A 25,599-nucleotide genomic window follows, 5' to 3' on the forward strand; every position below is an offset into this window, starting at 1 on the left:
GCTGTCCAACTAAGTAACCAAGTTGTAAGTAAGTGCCTCACGAAAGGAAGGACAAAAGGCAGGACAAAAGGTCTTAGCAACTTGAGTCTGGAGATTTTTTTTTTTAATCCTTTTTAGTTCAACATAAAATGAGAAAGAAAAAAATATTTCTGACATTTTCAAAGAACAGAAATAGGAAAGTATGTTCATATACATTCAACATATACTGCGCATATTGGTTACTACAATACAAAGCAATGAGTTTTTTTTAAAGTGTAGTTTGCAAGATGGCACGGTTAGTAGGCTCACTGGCTTTCATCTGGTGTTGCTGGAGGGTGCAGTCTGCTCTCCCATACATACAGTACCATGTAAACAGATCAGGCTGAGCGCGTGGTGGTGGTAGGGCAGGTTGGGGGCATAAGAGTTGGAACAAGCGCAGATAAGTCAACAGCTTTTAGGGCTTTCTTGGTAAGCCCCCTTCTGGTGAGTAGTTGGTGACCCCACCAAGTGGAGGGGAGACTGGGGACCATGGAAACATGGGACAGCTCCCAGGAAGGGCTCTTGCAATGCAGAATTCCACTCAAGGGATATTGGGTCCAGGAGCTGAGCTGCCAGTATCAGTGGAGAAGGACAAGGTGCATGGGGATCCCGCCAGCAACATCAGGATGGCCATGCCGGGCACCCGCTTTCCTCTGTGCAAATTCAGGATGAAAGACTAGGAGGGGACTCGGGACCTCTTGCTCTCCTTTCCCAGAAAAAAAAAGGGTGGAGAGTCAGTGTATTCAAGGTCTCTCTCTTGTTTTGAAGATCAGAAGGAGATAACCCAGACCCTCTCTCAGCCCCAGCCAGCAGAGAAGACTTTGGTTTCTAACAATGAAGAGAAATAAAGATAACACAAACAATGGCTATTGCGTATGCACTGCTTCAACTGGGGAAAGGAGACCACTGCATCTGTCACTGGCACAAGTAAGAGCTGTTCACAATTACAATGCCTAAAGGAAATACTTTGAACAAAAGGTGCAAGTCACAATTCAAATAGAACAGAATCTGGTTAAACATTTCTCATTTAAACAAAAATTCCTTTTCTCTTTATTTATTAATAATGATAATAACAATAATATCAACATTTACCAAAAACAATTTCTACATGATCAAGAATTAAAATATAGGGGCTGAGGGTGCCCAGTGGGGAAGAGGAGGTTAGGAGAGAGGCAGGGCCCAAGGCAACCTCCTACACTTCTTCCCTGTGACAAAGAGGCTGAAAGGGGAGAGCATATATATATATATATTTTATATATATATATATATAAAATATATATATAATATATATACACACATATATAATATATATATTATATATATATACACACATATATAATATATATATGGAGAAACAATCCTTTTTATAGCATAATATAAAATGAGAATGAAAGATGCCACAGAAAGCATAGTGCACTGCTGTTGGGTGTTCAGTCCATGGATAAAACCAGCAGGATGATAAAGGCAACCAACTTTCCAGGTTACAAGAGGGGAGCTGAGTTATCCACCAAAAGCAAAGGCTCAAATTGAGACATTCTAACTGGCAAACCATCTATGCCAGGTCATTCTCAGCCTCCGTGCCAAACTCTTCATATGATCCTGGCTGGGACAGACATGTTTTCTGTGGATCCCAGCAGTAAAGACCTCTCTGGGTTCCAGGCTTGGGGGTTTCTCTTTTTTTGTTCTTTTTGTTTTCTAAGTGCCAGAAGCCATCACCCTTCCTCTCTCCCTTTGCCTGCCATTAGGATTCCAGAGGATGGCATCCTTTAGTATTTGCTTTCACAGAAGAGCAATGCAGGGGGATGCAGGGTGCTCTGCTGATGAAGACTAGGGAGGGAGTGGCCCTGAGGCCCCTGGCCTCTGAACTCTAACTGCTTTGCTCTCCTGTTTCAAAAAAGGAACGAAAGAAAAAAAAGAAAGGAAGAAAAAGACGTAAATCACCTCCGGAAGAAAACATACCAAAAACAAAACAAAACACCACCAATTCAAATATACTTTCACAAAAGATGGAGAACATGGATTTCCTTCCTGTTTATTTCCTTGGTGACTTGGTCATACAAGCAAACATGGCAAAACCCTCTCCGAACCCAAAAGAACAGCACACAGATGAACCAAATGTGAGGAAAGCAGCTGTGATATTTTGGGTGGAGAGAAACACAAGGGCAATTTGGCGCAACGCTGCTAGATACTGTGGGTTTACAATCAACCTTTTCATTCCCAAGCTGTACACAAAACCTGGAATAAAGCAGACACAGAGGAGAATTAGTTTGAAAAGAGAAAGACTCAAATATTCCATTTAAAACCTTTTTAAAAAATGCAGCGGGTTTACTTTCCCTCAGGTGTTCGGGTAGCTTGCCATACTGAGGCTCTGATGTGGATTTGCCAAGTGGCTTCCCTCTCATCAGGCCTCTTCTGTCAAGGATTTTCCATATACAACCAATGGTGCCTGCTGTGTACTCTTTGCATTACTCCCACCAAACAAGCCAATTTCCCCATTCTTTCTACCGCGGGCCTCTCATCACACATTTCCCTAGTCTGGAATATCCTGCCACTTGCTTCTGTATGGCCTTAAAAAATATGGCTGGACATATTTTCCTGCCAGGTTTTGTCTTTTAGGACTGAGTTTAAGGACTTCCTCCTTTCCTCATTACGCTGGCCAGAGGTCACCTCCATCCTCTGGAGCCATCTCTATGAAGGCTAGAGCACCTATAACACACGGCGGGTCTTGTGTCTTATTCCCATAACCGAACCAAGAGACTGTGTTTAGCATTTCTTCTGCACACCCCCACCCCTACCTCGCACCCTAAAACTAGCAAGGTCGTTAATGAAAAGCAAGAAACTGTGAAGGCCATGAGGGGAGGCGTGGTACTGTCGACTGCACTGGCCACCACAACACATGGGCTGAAGCTCCTGATGGGATCAGGAGCGGGCACTGGGCCACAGGGCTGGTTTGGCCCTGGCCAGGGTGACACTCACTCTCTGTTTCTTGTTACACGCCTGCCTGCTCCATGCTGAAGGAGACTTCAGGGTGCTTGTAGCTGAGCAGAATGTCTGTAATACACGTAGATGGATAGCAAGAGGAGTTTAAATGCTGGCTGCCATCACTCAGGTCTGGGTGCTCATGACCTCCCAGGCTTGCCCCACATTCTGCAAGACCAAAAAGAATGTATGAGGTTGGCAGGGAACTGGGGGGCTAGGAGAGCAAGGGGGAGACAGAGGAGGAATCGAAGGCAACCTGTCTGAGCATCCCACAGCCTGACTCCCAGCCCTGAATTCTAGCTCACAGCAGGCCCTCAAGGTGTTGAGTGACGATGGGCAGGGGCCAAGATTCTTCCTGTATTCTCCTCTGCCTGTTCCGTTTTTTTCCCTTTCCCTTTACCCTTTCCCATCCTTAGGTAAGATCAACTACTGTAGTGTGAGAGAAGATAGAGAGGACTCCTTCAGAAAGGATCACCTCTTAAAGGGTGAAAGGGAGAATAACTTTACTGCCTGCAGGCACCCATTCCTGGGCACTGTCTGTGTTCCAGACATTGTGCTAAGCACTTGATACTCACTAAGCCAGCCAGCCCTCAGGGCACAATGTAGCATAAAGGCTCTATCGTTTTTGCCACTTTACAGATGAGGATCTCGGGGTCCAGAAAGCCAAGTGCCTCGCCTGCAGAGCCTGAAAAGGACAGCCTTGGGACTGATGGCAGGCCTGCCCCGCCCAAGGCTTATGCTTATTATTTGTTATGACACCCTCCCTGGACTGGCTCCAAGGAGAGGTAGAAATGTGCCATTAGGACCTGATGCCCTCTAAGCAGAACAGGAAAAAGTGATTGAAGGCATATCATCACAGAGATGAGAGACAGGAATAGGAGAGCCCTGTGCCATCTGGCCAGAAGCCACACCTCCTTTACACACCCGCACTCAGGGAAGACCGGTGGGGAAAGGGGCTGTGTCCAGAACCTGTGGGATGCTGTGGCTCTACCTCCCCATGAGCTCTTCCTACGGAAGAGAGGAGCGGTCACGGAAGATGGAGGGAGGACCCTCCAGGAACTTCTCTGGAGTGCCCCATGCATAAGGCTCCTCACCCTCATTTTCCCCATCCTGAAACTGCTGGCTGCCCATGAGCGAAGACTGACTGAGAACTGCATCTGACATCCGGGCAGAGCTAAGTGCTTTCCCAGCCACGAGACTCATTCCTGGCAAGTTATCCAGCTGTACCTGCAGAAAACAGTTAAGAGAAGAAATAAGCAAACCAGACAATGCACCACCCTCAGGCAACCCCTAGAGACAGCTGGTCCTTCTGAAGGAGCCCAGGCAAAACCCAGCCTCGGGCCCCACTTCAGCTTCCTTCCTCTACAGCACCACCCAAAGGGGGCGCTCCACAGCGAGTGCGGGAAGCTGCTTGGCTTTCCCCAGTGCAGGGGCTGAGGGTCGGCAAATCTCAGCTGGTGGTGACATCCTGACACCTACATGGCCTTCTAAAACCAGGTTTCTGACCTATCCCCATCTCCACTGGGACTTTGTCTTAGGACAGCACCGTCCAGTCACACTCTGCAGTGATGGAAATGTTCTCTGTCCTGTCCAATATGGTAACCAGTAGCCACAAGTGGCTACTGAGCACTTAAAGTGTGACTGGGCCAGGCGCGGTGGCTCACACCTGTAATCCCAGCACTTTGGGAGGCCGAGGCGGGCAGATCACAAGGTCAGGAGATCGAGACCATCCTGGCTAACACGGTGAAACCCCGTCTCTACTAAAAATACAAAAAATAAGCTGGGCGTGGTGGCAGACGCCTGTAGTCCCAGCTACTCGGGAGGTTGAGGCAGGAGAATGGCTTGAACCCGGGAGGCGGAGCTTGCAGTGAGCCGAGATTGCGCCACTGCACTCCAGCCTGGGCGACAGAGCAAGACTCTGTCTCAAAAAAATAATAATAGTAATAGGCTGGGCACGGTGGCTCACGCTTGTAATCCCAGCACTTTGGGAGGCCGAGGCGGGCGGATCACGAGGTCAGGAGATCAAGACCACGGTGAAACCCCGTCTCTACTAAAAATACAAAAAATTAGCCGGGCGTGGTGGCGGGCGCCTGTAGTCCCAGCTACTCAGAGAGGCTGAGGCAGGAGAATGGCGTGAACCCGGGAGGCGGAGCTTGCAGTGAGCCGAGACAGAGCGAGACTCCGTCTCCAAAAAAAAAAAAAAAAAAAAAAAGTAATAAAAAATAAAGTGTGACTGAGGAACTGAATTTTATTTATTTTTTTTGAGGCAGAGTCTCAAAAAAAAAAAAAAAGAAATGCTCCCCACAGTTTCCAGAAAGGCTGGATGCTGACTGAGGAGAGCGGCCAGGAGAGGCTACCCCACATCATTATACTCTTTCAAGGCCGGGATGGGGAGGATCCACCTCTGCGCAGCAGGAGGGACCAACATACATAAGCATCGTCGCTGTTCTGGATCGTGTGGTGTCTCTGGAGGGCCCGGGGCCTGTGGTGCTCATGGACGGAGGGGCGTGCTGGGTACCCGAGCCCATTGTGATCCGGCAGCTCCACTGCTTGTCCTGGGGAACTTCTATCCATGCAGTTCCCTATGACAGGCTCTGAGGAGACACAGCAGAATAGAGTCAGTGGGGCGGAACTTCTCCCAGCACTGGAAACTCCCATCCAAGCAATGTCTTGCAAGGGACAACATGCAAGGCTGAGGAGATCATGTACACTAACCGCTAATCCTCAGCCAGTGTTATGGCTTAGAGGAGCCTGGACCAGCCCTCCAAAAGATGAGCTGTAGGGGAGGGGACCACACCCTTAGGGAAAAAATTCCACGTTAACAGGGCATGGCTGGACCCCACTGAACCTTCTCTTCTTTCATTTCTCTGTTGAATTAACAGTGATCTATTCCCAAACCTAAATGCACATGAGAATTACTCTTGGAGCTTTCAGGACCCTCTAGCCCTAGAGGATGCATTTGTTCTGTGGCTGGCTGCGTCCTCTCTCCTTCCCCGGTGACCTCAGTGTACCACGCTGCTCCTCTCCTCTTTCTACTTCTCTAACTGCTGCTTCTGACTCCTTCAATGGCCCTCCACCTTCCTAAGCAAGTGCTCTCCACATTTTTGTCCTAGATCTTCCCTCCCCACACTTACTTTGGCAACATCATCTGTTTTCATGGCTGTACTGCCTTTATGTAAAGAATTACTGAAGTGCTCCTTTAAGCCCCAGATCCATACTTCCAGCTACTTACTAGGCATCTTTCCCTGGATATCTAACTAGCATGTAACACTTACCATGTCCAATTCCAAACCCATCAACTTCCCCCATAACCTGCTACTCCTTCAGACATTGTCGTTTTGATGCCTCATTTTCCAAATCTTCCAGGCATAAGCTCTTGGGGCCACTATTGATTCCTCACTCCTGGTGCTGAATCTACCTCTGCAATGCTGGTCACTTCAGTCCCTTTGTTGCCAATCTCGTGGAAACCTGATTACCTCTTGCCTGGATTATTACGCTAGCCTCATAACCAACCCCCTACTACTACCCTACAAAGACCAACCATTCTGTAGTCCATTCACTTTCGTTTTACAACACTGCCCCGGGCTATCTTCCAATCAGTGCCTCATATTCCCCTCTCCATACATTCTAAGCTCTAGTCAAATGGGACCACTTAACTGTTCCCCATCTATGCACAATTCTATGCATTTGCCCTCACTGTTCCTTCTATCTGCAAATAACTGATTCTTCTGCCTTCATTCCTGCCAATCCAAAGCAACTCATCATTCTATGTCCATATCAAATGCTATTGTCTTTATTAAACTTTTCCTTTCAAACAGAAATAGATCATCTCTTCCTTTAAACTTCAAAAGACTTTGTCTCTGATTGCTCTAACATTATCCTGGGTACCATGTTCAATTATGTACTTAATCATTCACATTAGACTATAAATTCTTTGCAGGCAAGAACTATACCTCATGTATGTCTGTGAAGCTTCAGTGTTCTAGAATATTGTCCTATACCCAGTATTATGATCTCTTCCACTGATGTCAGTAAATGCTCTTTAGGCTGGACGCGTGTAATCCCAGCACTTTGGGAGGCCGGGGCGGGTGGATCACCTGAGGTGAGGAGTTCGAGACCAGCCTGGCCAACATGGCGAAACTCCGCCTCTACTAAAAACACAAAAATTAGCCGGGTGTGGTGGCGTGCACCTGTAGTCCCAGCTACTCAGGAGGCTAAGGCAGGAGAATTGCTTGAACTCAGAAGACAGAGATTGCAGTGAGCCAAGGCCATGCCACTGCACTCCAGCCTGGGCAACAGAGTGAGACTCTGTCTCAAAAAAGAATAATAAAAATAAATGCTCTCTTAATATGACTATCCTGTCAGAGCATACAACTCTATGGACTAGAAGTGGAGAGAAAGAGGAATGAGTATTTCTTCTTGATCAAGGATAGTCAAGAAGACTGTCAGAGCCACACCTATGTTGACAGGATCCTCCTGGTAGCACTTTTGTCTTCAGTCTTTAAAAGCCTGGGACTTGAAAATAAGTTGTGTTTGCTTGGTTGGTTTTCTGAGTTAAAGCTTCTTGGAAACTACTGAGCTTATCTTGGATGAACTGACTCTTGGTGGGACTAAGTTTAAAAAAAAAACTCTTAATAGCAAACACAGCTGTAATGCTAACTGTGCCATTCCAATGATCTATTTGAATAATGACAGTAAAGCATACTTCTTGAATGTTGGGTAAAGGATTTCAGGTCTCTGTATTTAAATGGTTTTCTATAATGATTAAGGTTAGGCTTGGACTTAGGGGCAGAGGCAGGATGGAAAGGGAGGGGAGTAATGCAAGACATTCTGGAGAAAAATTAGAGGAGGGAGCTTCCCAACTACCAAAGGTGATGGCAAGTGAGAAATCTTTTGAAAGTTCTCTGAGCAAACAGGTAAAAGGAACAGCCAGAAGCCAACTGTCTTGCTACAGAAAGCTAAAAGCCAGCAGAGAGAAGGTAAAAGAAAACCTACACCAGGACTTGCTCTGTGGGGATTAGCCTGCCCGTCCTACCCACTCTGCCCAATTCCTCTCAGTGGGCACTGCTCGCATGTTGGCACCAGGGCCAACCAAAAACCACTGGCAGGAAGTGGTGCAACATGGTTGCGTGGGAGTGAGGAAATGGTGATTCTGTCTGCTTTGCCAAGAAGCAATGCGAGCAGCCGCCTCTTACTTTTTCAAAAACCTATGTTGTCTTCTTTGATAACTAACATCATCCACTCAATTCCTTGGGGTGCTTTTTTCCTCTAAGCCTGATTATATAGTTGGATGCAAATCTCATCAGTTGCACCTCTTTGCTCTCCGCAAGGACAAACATGAGTGCTCTCCTGTTTAAAGATTTTTAAAACATCATTACTAACCATGAGGAAACGGCAAAGCTAACAAAATGTATATAGTCCTGGTTGGAGCCTTCCTGCCTCTTCTGGAGGCCTCAGTGTTTTGGTTTGTTTGCTGTGTCTTTTAAGGCTCTTTTCCTTCCCTCTCTCAGAACTTGTTTTTATCCCTGAGAATGGGGCCTCTGCAAACCAAAACACCCACCCTCCTTTGGGTTCTGCCTTGTCTGTGGTCTTCCCCGCCTTCAGGTCTGATGCCTATAGGCACCAAGACAGAGCAAGCAACCACCTGACAAATCATGTGGGGGCCTTCCTGACTCCCAGCCCAGAGCTCACCCCTTAGCCAAGCTGGAGTTGAGCACCAGGGTCATGAGCACAAGCTCTGGGGTCAGGAAGAGTTGGCCGTGAATCCTCGCTTCGCTGCTTCCTGAGGAGCAGGAGCTCGGGCAAGTTATCTTGCTTTGCTGGGTCTTAGTTATCTGTACAACAGGACTGACTCCATGGGTGTGGAGTGCTTCATAGAGGTTACTACACTGTAAAGGCTCAATAAAGTCTGGCATGATTTATATTCAGTTTAGAGATGTTATTTCTGAGTGCATAAGGGCATAGTGAGTCAGCTGACAAAAACAAACAAGGAAATTGATTTAATCACAGAACCCTGCTTGCAGAATTACGAGGGACAATTTACCCATATGTAAATGAACAAATGACTCGGGGAAACTTTAATTTCCAGGAGAAGCCTCTGATTCAGGACAGACAAATGTCAGTTAAAAGCCAGATGAAAAAGAGTATTAATAGGAGTCAGGGGATACTCCATGGCTCTGTCTGCTCAAGTTTCAGTATCATCAGTAGGTCAAAGACCTGGAAGGGCTAGCATCTTTCATTTGGCAGCTGTGCTTGGAGGGTGCAGAGTGGGCAAGGAGGCGTAAAGGAAAAAATACATGACCAGGGGATCAGAAAACTTGAAGTCAGGACCCAGCTCCCTCACCAGCAAAGTGTTGGCAAATCTTTCAGCTTCTCCTCAAGGTTCCTGATCTGAAAAATGAGGGTTGTTTGGGGGCTCAAAAAGACAACACATGTGAAAGAGTCTTTAATCAACTGTAAAAGACCAAATAAGTCAAGTCTGATTTTTGGTAAGAATGCTGACCCTGAGTCTAGAAGTCCTTTGTGACACTCTATAAATGAGACCCTATCGACCATTTTGGGGGGTATAAACAGACTAACCCACTGCCCAAGGAACATGAGATTTAGGATCAAATCTTTGGCAACCCTTTATGCCAATTCAGCAGCTACCAAAGTCATGGAGGAAAGACGGTTCCCAAGAGCTACATGCTTGAATATTTATCAAACTAAAGCTAAGAGAGTGCAGAGGTGGGATGATCGTCCGATCACCCAAGGGGAAAAATGCACAAACGGACACAATGCACACCACCCACCTTCCCGGGGAACTTTGAAGCAACTTGCACAATTCTCTATTGAATCTGTCAATGTTGACTCGTCCTTACTCACTTACTGGGTTTTGAGAGAAAATGGGAGCAATGACGTGCCTGCATACTCCCCTTAAAGGTTCTGGGGTAACCCCTCCCACTCTGTCAGCATTTTACTGCTCTATGAGGCCTGAGTAATAATGCTGAGGCTGACTGAGCTCAGAGAAGAGGATGTGGTTTTCTTTGTGAGTTCCAGTTGGTAATCTCACGGTGTAGACTGGTTATGCTGCTGTATTTATTTGCAAAGTCAAAAAGATCAAGTGTGTGTACCACTACAGAAGAAAGACAAACCTTATTTTTCCTTCTAGGGTGGCAGGCAGGGAGATTACAGACAGCATGGGGCATGTGAAATCCTGACACTTCTACAAATGGGAAAGAAACCTTTGGCATGCTGCCTGCTCAGTGCTCTCACAGCGCCTGGCCTCATACTGGCTGGTGGCAAATCGCCATCAAGGAAATAGGTAACCATGGACACTGATATGATGGCATCTAATTTTCCTTTACTAATACCAACATGGCTGGGTGTGGTGGCTCGTGCCTGTAATCCCAGCATCTTGGGAGGCCAAGAAGCGAGGATTGTTTGAGCCCAGGGGTTCAAGATCAGCCCCGGCAACATAGCAAGACCCTATCTATACCAAAGGCAAACAAAATTAGCTGGGTGTAGTGGCACGCGCCTGTAGTCCCAGTTGCTCTGGAGGTTGAGGTGGGAGGATTGCTTGAGCCCAGGAGGTCGAGGCTGCAGTGAACCGTGGTTGCACCACTGCACTCTAGCCTAGGTGACAGAGCAAGACCCTGACTCAAAAAGTAACTAAATAACACCAACAATCCTGTTCATCTACCCTTAAGAAATGCTAAGAACATCACACTAGCTCTGCTCTTCTTAGTGATACTTCTTGTAGCACTCAGTACCTAGCACTTCATAGCAAGCTGTTTATGAGCTTGTTTTACATCCCCTAGTACAGTAGAAGCTCCCTGAGGACAGGTTCTTTATCCTTTCATCTCTGCATTCTCACAGCACCTACAGTAGAGTCTTGTGCAATACAGTTGAGATGGAGGGACCATTAAAAGAAACAGCAGGCATTCCTTCCTGGCCAAAAAGGTTGAGAAGAGTGAGCTCCCCCACTTGCCTGCAGAGTGGTGGGGGCACAGCATTATAAGCCTTTCGTGACAGACGTGAACAGCAAATTATCTGATGATTCTTTCGGTAAAGTAAAAATGTAAGCTCTGAAGTTTTTAAAAGAAACTTGAAAGCCAGGCATGGTGACTCATGCCTGTAATCCCAGCACTTTGTGAGGCCGAGGTGGTTCAATCACTTGAAGTCAGGACTTTAAGACCAGCCTGGCCAACATGGTGAAACCCCGTCTCTACAAAAAAAATTAGCCGGGTGTGGTAGTGCACGCCTGTAATCCTAGCTACTTAGGAGGCTGAGGCAGGAGAATCGCTTGAACCCAGGAGGGGGAGGTTGCAGTGAGCCGAGATCGTGCCACTGCACTCCAGCATGGGTGACAGTGTGAGACTCTGCCAAAAAAAAAAAAAAAAAAAAAAAACTTGAGTTTTTTTCATGGTACAGCTGAATCTAGACGATGCATTTTAAAAAACCTCTGTCCTTAGCTTCTACTAATGCCTTCATGTATGCTGTACTTCAAACCAGCCAAGCCTGCTGCTGTCCTTGGAAAATTCCTTGAGACAGTCTCACCCATTGTTCTTTTCTCTTGCTTCTCCTCTAGATCCAAATGGCAAACCTTCTTCATCCACCAGGACCCAACCCACAAGCTACTTATTGCTGGAAACCTACCTTGTTCCTTGGATTGAAGTAATTTCTCCCTCCTCTGGTGCGCCCACAGCACTTGCACCAACAGTGGGTACTCAACAGACTAGCATGCCTGCCGAAGAAGGGGTCCTCTGATAATCAGGGGACAATGGGGAATTATGCTCTCCAGACTTTCTATACATAGAAGTCACACAGGAAGGAAGGTAAACTAGAGAAAATAATTTTTGAAGAAAACATTTCAGGAAGTATTGAAAGTACACGGCAACCCAGCCGGGGGAAGAGGTGGAGGGCAGAAGCACTGTTTGCTGCAGGTACGCTCCTTCCTCAGTGCCCTGCACACCCGGGACTTGCTCGGTAAGCATCTCTTTTGTCAGTGACAGCTAGTGTGAGTACTCTTACGTTCAGCTGCCACTGACTACCTCTTGACTTTGGGGACAAGTTACTTAATCTCTGTGCCTCTGCTGTTTCACTGGTAAATGGGAATAAGAGTTGGTTATTCTAGGGTTGTAGGGTTGTTGTAAGGATTAAATGAATCTGTATGTGAACAGCATTTGGTGCCTGGCACATGGAAGGCACAATAGAAATGTGAGCTCAGCCAGGCGTGGTGACTCACACCTGTAATCCCAGCACTTTGGGAGGCCAAGGCGTGTGGATCACGAAGTCAGGAGATTGAGACCATCCTGGCTAACATGGTGAAACCCCGTCTCTACTAAAAATACAAAAAATTAGCCGGGTGTGGTGGTGGGCGCCTGTAGTCCCAGCTACTCCGGAGGCTGAGGCAGGAGAATGGCGTGAACCTGGGAGGCAGAGCTTGCAGTGAGCTGAGATCGTGCCACTGCACTCCAGCCTGGGTAACAGCAAGACTCCGTCTCAAAATAAAAATAAAAATAAAAATAAAATAAAAAAATAAAAAGAAACGTGAGCTCATCTCCTTTTCATGCCAACTATAGCGTGCTCATCTGCTGGAAGCTTCCATTTGCAGGGGAATCTTTTCCACAACATCCCCGTACCATCATCCCACCTCTGTTAGAAAGCTCCCAGGCTGCTAAGGCAGCCTATTCTGGAGAGTTCTTATAAAGGTCTTCCACAGGGAGTTGAAATTTGCTGCAACTTCTATCTTGATCTTGGTTCTGCCCCATAATATGAACCCAGAAAAATCTAATCCCTTCTTCCATCTAACAAGTGTGATGTTTCTCTTCGTTTTTCCTCCCAATCCTAAATACCCTCAGGTCTGTTAACCATTCCACCTATGACCTGGTTCTGAAAGCTCCCATCCTCCTATGTCCACTAAGAATACAGCAGCCACAAGTGAACACAGTACATCTCACTGGGGCCAGTCTCTCAGCTGGATGACACCCATCTGTTCAAAAGGTCAGGAATGAACTGGCATTTCAGGCAACAATTCTCCCCTAAGAGTGCATAATGAGTACAACCTGGCACCACCAAGGCTTTTTCACAGAAACCGCTTTACAGCAAGGCCTTCTCTACTGCTCTGTGCTGCAGGACCGAATTCCCCCTGGAGCTGAGTTTTCAGCACTGACTTTAAAGGACAGGGCAGGAGATGCAGGTAGTTCCAGGGAGGGAAGGATGGAAGAAACTGCTCAGTCTCAGGGTTGTACAGTTTACAGATAAATTGCTTTTTATTCCCTTGGATGGCAATGGTGAAGAGTGGTAAATTGCAAGATTCCTGGTTTTGTCTAGGATGAATGCTATGATGCTAATGGAACTATATTTTCTAAGTATAACTTACTGATTGTAATCCTGATCTCCTTCAGAATGAGAATGAATACACTCATTAATTATAAAGTGGTACAAAATGAAATGATAATGGGGCCCCTTATGATGCTGTAATATTCCGCATTTAGCTCACTAATAAAACGACCAGAGTAATAAATACCTCACATTTATGCACTGAAATCATACATTTCAGATGATCTGAATGTGCCTCTCTCTCACGCAAATATTACGTAGAAACAAACACATATATACATGTTTTCATCTCCACAGATACTCCGTAAGATACTCCATTGTTCCTCCAACACCTTCTTCACAGATGAGGAAAATCAGAATCAGAGGGTTTAAATGACAAAGTTATCGTTATTTATGATAGCTGCAAGAGCAGTATTAAGGTGGTCTGACTCTTGTTCCCACGCTATTTACACTAAATTATGTTTGGCTGACTTTTTTCTATTGCACAAGTTAAAGTTAGCTGTTTGGATGGCAGTCAAGAATTTCTGGATTCCAAGAAACTGTGGTACGAATAAGGGAAATAGATCATCTATCTTATTGACTATGTTAATTTTGTATCATAGTCCTTTGATTTTGAAAATGGACCCCTCGCGCACCAATACCCACTTCCTACATGCTTCTCCCCAAGAAGGTCCTGAAGCTCAGAAATTCTTTTTTCTTAGGAACACAGAAGACTAGCTGAAAAAAGATAACATTACTGAGTCAGCTGATTAGGGCAGACTGGCCCAGGACTTTCACTGTGAGGAGACACTTACCTCTGCTGGGCACCTTATTTTTACTGAATGCAGCAGTCGGCTGATGACCATAGGGATGTATCCCCAATTCTTGGGCGTGACTCACAGTTCCTAGCAAAGATTCAGGGTCCCCAGGTCCACCGGTACTCAAGAGCAGAGGGCTGTCATGGCAACCTTTGGTCAATGTACTTGAACTCTTACTGTCTGGGAAGCCGTCCTTGGCCCCCTCACACGAGCAGTCCTCCTCCATGCTCTCTGAATGCATCAGTGCCGGCTGGTGAGCAAACCCGTGGGGTGGGGTGGCTGAGGAAGCCTGTGAGATACATTCTTGTGCCCTGATTTGTAGCAGATGCTGGGGGCTGGTGTGATGGTGATAAGAGTCAGCATTTTGATAAGATAAAGCCTGGCGCTCTGTCATGCTCTGTCCCCCAAGGCTGGGAGCCAGACTCCCCGCATCCCCTTGGTTCATGTGCCTGAACAGTTCCTGGTATTCTTGCTGTTGCTGCTGTTGCTGCTGCTGCTGCTGCCGTTGTTGCTGCTGCCTTTTAATGAGCTGTGCAAATTCTGTTGGGGGCAGCCGGATGTCCGAGTGGCCGGTGAGCGAATGCCGGGGAGAAAGCAGTCCTTGAAGGATGTGGGGTACCTGCTGGTGTCTTGTATAGTCTGGCGGTGTGGGAGACAGCAGGGCCTGTTGTAGTGCCGATGTGGTATAGTGTGGCGGCTGCTGATGTGCACTGGGAGGGAAGGTGGGGAATTGGTCAAGTGGAGGGACTTTCAGGGCTTGGGTTGGAGAGAACCCCACTCCTGTTGAAGGGCTGTAGTTGCTGGGGGAACCCCGGGACTGGTCCGAAAACAGATGGGGGTGTAAATGCGCCTGGTCGTAGTTAGCAGGGGAGAACCGATTCACGTTCAAGCTGCAGACACAAAAGGGAGTACCAGACATCCATGTAACAAGTACTAGACTTCCCAGGAACAGCTTCTCCTCCTCCTCAGCAGGGAGAACCCACTGGTACAGAGAACTGTGGTGTGACAGAGAAGTGGCAGATGTACGCATTGTCCCTATTTATTCCATTATTGGCTTGTCCAGTAACCTCCAAGGGACTGAGGGCACTGCGTGGGTAATAGATCTAGCTCGTCTTGAAGGAAGCAACTTCAGGATGCTCCCTTCAGGAAAAGGAGAACTGGAATTTTTATACATTCCTCTGATAGGCCATTTTCTTCTTTGCAAGCAAATAATAAGGTAGCTTTCCCATTTTCCACCTCAGTCTCATTAGAATTTTAACCCTGGGTCAATAAAAAGCTGACAAGTTCATTCCAAACCTAGCATCCTGATTTTAGAAAGTGTGAAACAAGAGCACAGCCTAGTCAGACCCATTCTCCTTCCCTCCTTTTCTCTCACTCTGCTAAGGGGCTTCCTCCCACCTGGATCCCATGCATAGATGGCTGGGTGACATTAGGCGGTCTTACCTGTGAGCCTCTGCACTGTCAGCACTCAGCTGCTTGGACAAGGGACGGTGCCCATAGCTGAGGGTGGCCATCAGGTTGGTACGGTGCTGCATCTGCATCTGACTGGCACTGGGGCTGATGGAGATGCCACGCCCACTGGAGCCTGCAGCTGTGCCTGGCATGTTGCTGAGCATGTCAACAGGCTCTTGGACTTGGATGGTGACCTGCTGTGACTGAGCAGGCTGCTGCATACCCAAGCAGGTTAGTGCCACGTTGGGAGGAGAGGAACAGTTCTCAGGTTGCTGCTGAAAGATTGCACTGCGGGAAGGTAAGCCTTGAAACTGGGAAGAAGATGAAGCCCCTGGAGAGAAAGGAACCTCAGAGTGACCAAGTGCCCCAGGCCACCAGCCAGCCAGAAGTAATGAGAGCTAATGAGGATACTCAAACCACATATCAGCTAGAACAGTGCTTCTCAAACTGCACTGTGCATAGGACAAGTCTGGAGAACTCGTTAAACAGAATATTCCTGGGTCCTATCTATATAATTCTGTTTCAAACTCTTGATTCAGTAGGTCAGGATGGGCCCCCAAGAATTTGTGTTTCCAACAAGTTCCCTTAAAAGCTGGTCCATGGATTACAGGGGGTAACTCGGATCTAGGCAGTGCTTCTTGAACCTTCATGTGCACACAAATGGCCTGGCATCTGGTTAAAAATGCAGACTCTAGGCCGGGCGCGGTGGCTCACACCTGTAATCCCAGCACTTGGGAGGCCGAGGTGGGCAGATCACGAGGTCAGGAGTTCGAGACCAGCCTGGCCACTATGGCGAAACTCTGTCTCTACTAAAAATACAAAAATTAGCTGGGCGTGGTGGCGGGCACCTGTAATCCCAGCTACTTGGGAGGCTGAGGCAGGAGAATCATTTGAACCCGGAGGCGGAGGTTGCAGTGAGCCAAGATCATACCACTGCACGCCAGCCTGGGTGACAGGGGGAGACTCCAGCTCAAGAAAAAAAAAAAAAAAAAAAAAACCAACTCTAACAGGTCTGGAATACGACCTGAGATCTTACTTTTTCTCCCAATATTGGTGGCTGGGGGACCCCACTTTAAGTAGGAAGAGCCTAGAGGCCAATTCAGACCCTTCTCAAGGATCCTAGGGAGACTGACTAGGGACGTAGCTTGTGGAGTGTTACTCAAGAGATCCTAAGACGGCTGACCTCTGAAGACTCACAGTCACGGTATACTTATCTTCGCTCCCATCTATACACCCACAAGAGAGGGGCCCACGTGTATAGTAGACAGCCAAACGGAGGCATGACTATAAGGAAGGTTCCAGTAGCTGCTTTTTATTTGGTAGGGCTGGAGGTTTTGTTAAAAATATTAATAATAGTAAACCTTTATTGAGAACTATTTTGTGCCAGAGGCTGTTCCAAGTGTTTTACATATATCTATATACTGTACCATAATTATCCTCAGTTGACATTTGAGAAGTAATATGGTTTGGCTCTGTGTACCCACCCAAATCTCATCTTGAAGTGTAGTCCCCATGTGTCGAGGGAGGGACCTGGTGGGAGGTGACTGGATCATGGGGCAGTTTCCTCCATGCTGTTCTCATGATAATGAGGGAATTCTCGAGATCTGGCTGTTTGGTAAGTTTCTGGTGCTTTCCCCTGTGCAATCTCTCTCCTGCCACCACGGAAGATGAGCCTTGCTTCTCCTTCCGCCATGATTGTAAGTTTTCTGAGGCCTCCCCAGCCATGTGGAACTGTGAGTCAATTAAACCTCTTTCCTTTATCAATTACCCAGTCTCAGTCACTTCTTTCGAGCAGTGTGAAATGGACTAATTCAAGAAGTCAAGTTAACTTACCCAAGGGTTTACAGCTAAGAAACTGATGGAACCAGGATGCAAACCAAAGCAGCTTGGCTCTAGAGTCCATACCCCTGAATACTGTTATTCTGCCTTTCAAATGGTTTATGGTGCTCAAAACTGGGACCATCATTTTTTCCCATGTGGCATAAAATGAACTGTTTGGTCTGAACCTCTCCACTCACCGTGAGGCTGGATCATGGCACTGCTCATGGGGGGAGGACTATTACTGGGCTGCCTGAAGAGATGGTTGTTGGGGTGGTTGGGGGGTGGGCTTGAAGGCTGAATCCTTAACCTTAAAAATAACAAAAGAGATACACAAAGAAGCTTCCTAAGGTGACGGTACAATCTTAAGTTTCAGCCATACAACATATATAAGTGGAAACTATTTTTTTTTACTTTGATAAGCTTCATGTTAGAAAAATATACATAAGCCATCCACCACAGTCTATTTAAAACCTATCTACATCTTGTTTGAACAGACTTCCCAGCCAAAATGGCAGAGTTCATTGTGGGCCTATGTCTGGCTCCTGTATTAGATATCAGATTACTTTGCTCATGGGGCTAAGGAAAGGAAGTGGCACAGGGAGTTGGGATTTCAAGAAGGCTCCTGAAATTTACACTGGTTTCTCTCCTTTTCAAATAGATTCTTGCAAGATGAATGCTCAAGTCAGTCCATATCTCCCAGTGAGTCAAGCCAAGGGTACCATGCTATCGAGACAATGGCTTAGGCACAACACAAAATGACTCATACCTCTGGAGCTGATGGGTAAGGAGGGCTGGCTGATTTTCACATGCAGCCTGAAGAGGTGGAGATGGCTGAGGAGGACAGATAGAGTCCTAAAACATATATGGGGAAAGGAAAAAAATTATTGTGAGCTTGAAGATTACTCAGAGCTATTCTCAGGAAGGGAAGAAACAGAAAGAACTATCTGTGTCTCAGATTTATGCTTTTGTTGTTCACCAGAAGGTCTGATTACCTTTACTCAAACATGTCAATCATAAACAGAACTCAAATCCACTTTGCGCTGAGTGGTCTCCTCCAAAATGCACAGGCAAATCAGCCTGAAAGCAAACTCCAAACAAGTTGGAGAAAGCAAAGAGTGAGGGCCTACTTGAATTTGTTGCTGGAGAATTTGATGGTGCTGCTCCTGCTGGTATAACATATGCTGCTGCTGGGTCTTCTCCAGGGTTCTTTCATCAATCTGCCCCCCGTACATCTTCTGCAGCTGCTCACACTCCTGAAAGGAAAGTAGTTAATACAGATGGGATAGAGCCAGACCCACCTCATGCAATGATTTCAGCAGATGCAGATCTGCCCCCAAGGTCTCATGGGCAGAAAGAGCCGCAAGAGAACAGTGTCCTTGACGAGCAATTAACTCATTTACCTAAGTATCTGGTGCACTAAATAGATTCACATCCTGTTCTGTATGAATGAATGGAAAACATCAAGGATGGCCTTTGTATGAGTACAAGTGTCCAGTGTGAAATCTGTGTACAGAGCGCATGCCATTGGAAGCTTGGTCATCAGGAAGGCAGAAAGGAAATTGGCTCTTTATAGAACCTTTATAGTACAGAAACATATAGAGATACATTTCCTTCCTCTGAGAGTGCCGTTCCATACCACCTGGAAAGAGTGCCGTTCCATACCACCTGGAGAGAATGCCAGGTGGTAATAATGTACAGCAGGTTTAATCAAGACCCAGCATCCTAAATCATAAGCGGAGTGCCAGGGGTGCAACGTGGCTCACGCCTGTAATCCTAGCACTTTGGGAGGCCGAGACGGGCGGATCACCTGAGGTCAGAAGTTCGAGACATAGCCTGGTCAACATGGTGAAACCCTGTCTCTACTAAAAATACAAAAATTAGCTGGCATGGTGGTACATGCCTATAGTCCCAGCTACCCAGGATGCTGAGGCAGGAGAATTTCTAGAACCCAGGAGGCGGACGTTGCAGTGAGCTGAGATTGCGCCACTGCACTCCAGTCTGGGTGACAGAGCGAGACTCGGTCTCACAAAAAAAAAAAAAAAAAAAAAAAAAGTAGTACCTTCTCTGATGGTTCCCACAGAAACCCAAGCCCAGAAACTCCTTTCCAATGAACTAGAGACAGGAGAAAAATTTAGTCCCTTCATGGGGGAAGGAAGTCTGATCCTCAGGAGGGCTGTACATAACACAAAGTAAAGAAAGTGCGTTAGAAAGCTATACTTTTTTTCTTTTAAGACAGAGTCTCGCTCTGTCACCAGGATGGAGTGCAGGGGTGTGATCTTAGCTTGCTAGAACCTCTGCCTCCCAGATTCAAGTGATCCTCCCACCTCAGCCTCACGAGTAGCTGGGACTATGCTAATTTTTAATTTTTGGGGGGAGAAAGGGTTTGCCATGTTGCCTAGGCTGGTCTAGAACTCCTGGGCTCAAGCAATCCTCCCACGTTGGCCTCCCAAAGTGCTGGGATTATAGGCGGGATCTACTGCGCCCGGCCCAGAAAGCTACACTTTTTTAACCTATAAAACTGCAATGTTGCTGACATAAAAGGGGTACGTTTACCACCCCAGTCCTCCTGCAATCCTGGCCTCTGTCACCCATGCTCCTCCAGGGATGCCTGCCACCTCTTCCATTACCTGCTGCAGCTGTTTGATGCTGCTGTTGTTGCCCATTTTTTCCAGGTGAGCTTTGAAGGCCTGGATGCTCGCAGCCCCATCTGAGAACCGGCGCACAGGGGAGAAACGCTCCGTAGGGAGGTGCAGAGTGTTGGAGTCCTTGTAGGTAGAGCTGAATACATGGGAAGAGAAGGTTAGAGGCTAGGACTCAGGGGCTTTGACCAAATCACACAGGGACTGCTGTTCCAGATGAACATAAAGACGGCTGGCTGCCCAGGTAGCCCTGCATATTATGCCACTTTCATGCCATTTCCAGACGTCGGTCGTTTCCCTAGCCTGCTTCCCTTTAGAGGGCTCCAAGTGTACATCTTCCATCTCTACTTACCTTCGGTTGGCTTACTTTCGAAGCCTGGTGAGGTCCTGAGATCAAGTACATCCAGTTCTTATAAATATACTAGGCCAGAGAGAAAAGCTTCTCAATATCCTCCAGGCCAGGCTGTACAGAAGCTCTTGCTTTTATAATCCTGTGTCTATCTAGTGCCTTAAGAAACCTTAAATTCACCATTTGAGCCAAAGTTTTCCCTGAGCAATGATCTCCGTATGGCCAGAGGGAACCAACAGTCAGTTTTGTGGTCAAAGGTCTGGCTTGGAACTCATAGGTTCTGTGAAAGAAAATAGAAGGTGGCGATTGGGGTGGGGGAAAATGAAGACTTCTGATCCTGGGATGGAGACAACAACATTCTTAAGGAATGTGGGCCTTGAGATCCTGCACGTACCTGGTCAACAAATAAGGTCACCTACTGTGAAAATCAACTTCTCAGAGCAGCAGCACTCACCCAACCTCCTAATGAAAGAGGAATCATATGGATTACCTTCAAAGACCCCACTGCTCAACCAGAACACAGCCAGAATCTTACAGAAAGAAAGAACAAGCTATTGATAAGGAATGCCTAAGACAGCATCGGGGTTAGAAGCTAACACCTACACTTGTGACCTGATGATCAGAAAGAGATGTTTATGGGCTGAGGTAAGCAGATAAAAGACTGCCAAGGCAGCAGCATTCCAGTAGCAGATGGAAAAGATCAGGGTTTCATGTCCAGGGCAGAGATGCCATTACACTGAACTTTGGATGAAATGATGTGCCACCTTGCCAGTGATTCATTTGGGACTGAAGCAGAACCACAGCTCAGGAAGCAGGTTAACAAGCGAGTTCAAATACAATGCAGACAGTGCGGGACCAGGAGGAATCTAATGACCATGCAGAGGTATCCAGAGAGTTCTGGCAGCAGGTGAAAGCCTTTTACCCTCTCTTTGCTAATGATGGCTTTTGTTTTAGACTCCACCTGAGGCTTGACCCAGTAGTGAGCTAATGAAATGAGCACGAACATGTATTTGTTTCAGTAACACAAAAAACGAATGAATTTGGGGGGCCACAATCCAGGAACAGGGATCATGAAGGCTGTGTTCAGAAGCATTTCCTTATAACTTGTCATTTCTGTTTCTACTTCAGGTTGAGTTAAAGCAAGCAAGTACTATTTTCTCCTAAAATTTGATTCCTACGCTTTCAACGTTTTCTGATAATGGACACGTTTCTGATCCCCTCAGAAAGCCGTGTTCTTCAAGCAGCAATACAGTCTTTCTGCACAAAAAGAATTCTCTCCCATCAGAGAAAATCCCAGGTCCAGTTATTTCATGACTTTTTCAGAAGCTCAGGTTGTGAAGAGACTGATACCCAGGTCAGTCCAGCACAGTAACCTCAGAGGAACGGTTCTGATGTAGTTGCTCATTTGAGAAGCACTGATAAGTATCAATTGTGCTTGATTTTATTTTTATTTGCAATCACACTCAAATTCAGGATGGCCTCGCATTAGGCTGATACTCCCACACTATACTCTTCAAAGAGGGACTTGGTTCCCCATCTGGATAAAATCTATCTTGTGTTAGTTTAAATAAATATTTTTAGTTACACTTTTTAAATCATTTTTAACCTTAAATTACACATTTCCAGAAACGAAAAGGTTGATTAGACCACTCTTCTGTTTCCATGTTGAACTTCATCTCTTCTACCCCAGAAGGATAGGTATATATACTGTTCTTTAATCATTTCCTCCAGAAAATGAAAGGAATTCAAGAACCCATCCAGGCCACCCGTATTCCATGTTTTATAGCCTTGGAAAGTTTCTCATTTCCCCTGAAGACTGGCTTTAATCTCTTTTGTTGCGTATTTGTGTAGTGATCCCATCAAGACGTGCTGGGTTTGCACAAATGCCCCATCTTATGCAATTTGCCACTCATAAAACATCATTTTCTTCCAATTCAAATAGGCTTGGCCACAGGCAACCCTCAAGACACCAAAAGGGTTCACATGGAAACAGACAGCAGACAGATTTCCAGCAGGCAAGGCCTTGACAATGACTCTAGGCAGGGTGGATATCACACAGACAGAGCTGTGGGCCAGTGTGGACCTCCTTGAGTAACAAATGTCAACAGAATATAGGGTCTGTGATAAAGCCTGACTCTGGAAATGTGACGATCTTCATGTTCCCCTCATAAGAAGACCTCCTGAGGAACACCTAGAATTCAACAAGGATACCTAAAGGACTTCAGCTAAACAACAGACTCAGACAAGGGCTAAAACATTAAGTGTCAGGCTGTGAAGGAAGGGAAGAAGGAGACAAGGAGAAAAGAAGGAATAAAGGGTGTATTAGATACCAGTGTAGAGCTTAAAGTTATGAGAAATAACAGGAAACGTATAGGGGAGGAGAAGGCAGCTCTCCAGTAATCACTCAAAGTGCTCGCTATTTATTTATTTATTTGAGACGTAGTCTCACTCTGTCGCCCAGGCTGGAGTGCAGTGGTGTGATCTCAGCTCACTGCAACATCCGCCTCCCGGGTTCAAACAATTCTCCTGCCTCAGCCTCCCGAGTAGCTGGGACTACAGGCGCTCAACACCACGCCCGGCTAATTTTTGTATTTTTAGTAGAGACGGGGTTTCACCATATTGGCCAGGCTCGTCTCGAACTCCTGATCTTGTGATCCGCCTGCCTCGGCCTCCCAAAGTGCTGGGATTACAGGCATGAGCCACCGCGCCTGGCCTCAAAGTGCTCTTTAGTGTGCACGAATACTGTAAGTCCTGAGAGATTTTCATTAGAAAAAGCCTGTCTTTCTGTGCCATCAGAGTTTTATTTGAGAATTGTCATTCTTGCTACTCCTAACAGACCATTTTTACCAAGTTATTCATAGTCATTTATGAAAGCTTATCTTCCTTCTTTTAGGGTTCCAACGTGGCACTAATTATGTCTCACTCTGCTCAGAGTTCACTTGCCTCTGCTGATTATGTTGATGCCAAATGGGTAACCAGCCTCAATAAAAAAAATGTGTCAAGCTTGCCAGTGCAAGCTGGCTGCAAGATTTCATAACAACACATATATAAACCTAATTTCCTTGGAATCTGATTGCTTTTCAACCTTCTCAAGGCTGCTTTTCAGTGTCTTCCCCAAAAGACAGAAATAAAATACGCTCTAGCAACTGGTGGTGGCTTTGAACGTGTGGGCCGTGAGCTTAGGGATAGCTTCGGAGTGGACAAGACTGAGATTTTTAGTCATCAAGATATTCACAGAAGATAATCATCTTCTTCAACTAGCAAAGTGTCATTCCACAGCTGCTTCCAGGCTTACTTGGAGTCAATGAAGTTTTCTTGGTCAGGAAGGTTAAACTTGCTTTTATTTCTTCAAGAGAATAGATTATAACCATAACCGAACCTAGCAAAAGATTTTTGCCATCAGAATATTGAAAGAATGACCTCTTAAATACATAACTCAAGAGGATCTCTGCTCTAATATTCACAAGGGGCTTTGTCTTCATTTCCAGGCTGGCGGTTCAATGGTAACACGATATGAAATGCTCATTCTTTTGAAGGTGATGGATTATTAAAGGTCAAGTCTATCGATATGGCTAGAAATCTTCCTGTTTCCAGGTGGCCTTCTGAGAGTTTCACGTTCTTGCAGGTCTCAAGTTCAATTTTATCTATGAATCAACATCTAGAATCATGGGCATCAAATGCAGACAATAAACAGGTCTGCAAGGTAATGGGAGAGAGGAATCTCGCATTGCCTCCAGGGCGCAGTAAAAAACCTTTGCCCTGTGCATTGCTTACTGCAAGGAGCTGAGAAGATGTGAGTTCAGGATGACAGTTGGCTTCTATTTAAAGCCACGATGCTAGTCACCGTCGCTGTGAGACTAATCAGAAGGGTGCCTGTCCGATGAGCCTCAAGGAGCTCGCACAGCTCATGTGGCTACTCACCGATGCTGATCAGGTACCAGGTGAGGAGGCCAGACCCGGGAACGGAAAGGCTGCTGTCCTAGCTGCCGTTGTAGGTCCGGTGGGATCTCAGCTGTAGGGTTGGTCATGGCCAGTGTATGTCTTTTGGACCTATTTGCCAAGTACCTGCAACAAGCAGGAGCACATTTCATAGTAAAAAAGACAGACAGGAATATTCCTCCACAAGAAGCATTAGAAGTTAATCCAAAGCACTCAATGAAATAGTGCCAGACCTCATGAAGGGCTTGATGGCAAACAGATCCCTGACTGGATGGAAGTGAAACATGTCTAACTGGCCAACAAAAGTTGGCTTGACAATGAAGTGGCTGAATTTTGAACCTAAGAATAGCCACTGAAGAGAAGAGAGAAAGTAGATCTAGCTCACAAAGATGAGATCACTTTTCCTTGCTTCATTCTACTTGGTAGAAGAATTTATTTTCTCCATGTTAATTTATTCATCTTTTCCCTCCAAATTTCCAAAATACAAGTCAGAGGAAATGAGCCCTCAGGACTATTCCTAGAGATGAACCTGGGGAGATATTCAGAAGGACTCTGTGCATGTCTCTTGATCTCACAGGCCCCAGGTTTGAGACTTTCTTCACTACAGGTCACAGAAAACTGATCCGTCCATTTGAGGATAAATGAATTCCAAAATCACGTTTTCCCTCTCGCTTGGTGACTATAACTCAATTATCAGAGAAGAAAAACTGATGTTGTCCTTGGGGAACCAACATTCTATAGAGGATGAAGAAATAAAACCACATGAAATGTTTAGTTAGGGAGGCAAAAAGCAAGGCAAAAAATAAAAACAGAAGAGTCTCAAAAGACGAAGAGTTCCCAAACTGATGGCTTTATTCGGAAGATCTCTCAGACCCAGCACTTAGTCAACACCATCAATAAGATATTGTCCCTCTTTGTCTGGTGGATGGCTTCCTCCAGCGCTGCTACTCTTCTGGAGGCATGAGTAAGAGAGGCACTATACCTTTTTTATTCCATCAAAACTGACGGGCATTATACCCTTGAAATGTTGGTCTAAAGAAGAAAGAAGGTAGACCTGGAGGAAGGAAAGTCTAAGACAAAGAAGATAATATATTGCTGTCTCTTTTAAGGTAGAAAGGCAGTAAATTTCCTAATTTCTCATTTCTTCATGACCCAGTAGGGCCTATTTGTAACCTTATATACCCTCTTATCAGCAAACTATAGAAACAACAGCATCAAGGAAAAAAAAAAGTTACCACAATTTTCCTTCTATTGGCCAAGCTGTAGAAAGAGCTGGCCCACC

At 46.1% G+C, this 25,599-nt stretch overlaps 1 protein-coding gene across 11 annotated transcripts in view; it reads right to left on the reverse strand.

Annotated features, from left to right (window-relative positions):
* The window catches only part of SIK3 (SIK family kinase 3), a 269,595-nt gene that overhangs the window by 4,606 nt on the left and 239,390 nt on the right, over positions 1 to 25,599 (reverse strand). For 6 of the 11 annotated variants that reach the window (XM_032167481.2, XM_032167479.2, XM_058446637.1 and 3 more), the window contains 11 exons: positions 24,300 to 24,443; positions 20,018 to 20,168; positions 18,518 to 18,643; positions 18,157 to 18,242; positions 17,588 to 17,697; positions 15,561 to 15,900; positions 14,115 to 15,007; positions 5,428 to 5,591; positions 4,092 to 4,224; positions 2,995 to 3,165; positions 2,037 to 2,253 (listed from right to left, as the gene is read on the reverse strand). In XM_032167481.2, coding sequence (XP_032023372.1) covers positions 3,008 to 3,165; positions 4,092 to 4,224; positions 5,428 to 5,591; positions 14,115 to 15,007; positions 15,561 to 15,900; positions 17,588 to 17,697; positions 18,157 to 18,242; positions 18,518 to 18,643; positions 20,018 to 20,168; positions 24,300 to 24,443 — 2,305 coding nt within the window. In that variant the 3' untranslated portion in view covers positions 2,037 to 2,253; positions 2,995 to 3,007. Of the gene's footprint in view, positions 1 to 2,036; positions 2,254 to 2,994; positions 3,166 to 4,091; positions 4,225 to 5,427; positions 5,592 to 14,114; positions 15,008 to 15,560; positions 15,901 to 17,587; positions 17,698 to 18,156; positions 18,243 to 18,517; positions 18,644 to 20,017; positions 20,169 to 24,299; positions 24,444 to 25,599 lie in introns of those variants that run through there. The other 5 variants (XM_032167483.2, XM_032167482.2, XM_058446635.1 and 2 more) reach the window with 4 other exon arrangements.

This window comes from Hylobates moloch, unplaced genomic scaffold (assembly GCF_009828535.3).
Source record: "Hylobates moloch isolate HMO894 unplaced genomic scaffold, HMol_V3 SCAFFOLD_11, whole genome shotgun sequence".
Lineage (NCBI taxonomy): Eukaryota > Metazoa > Chordata > Mammalia > Primates > Hylobatidae > Hylobates > Hylobates moloch.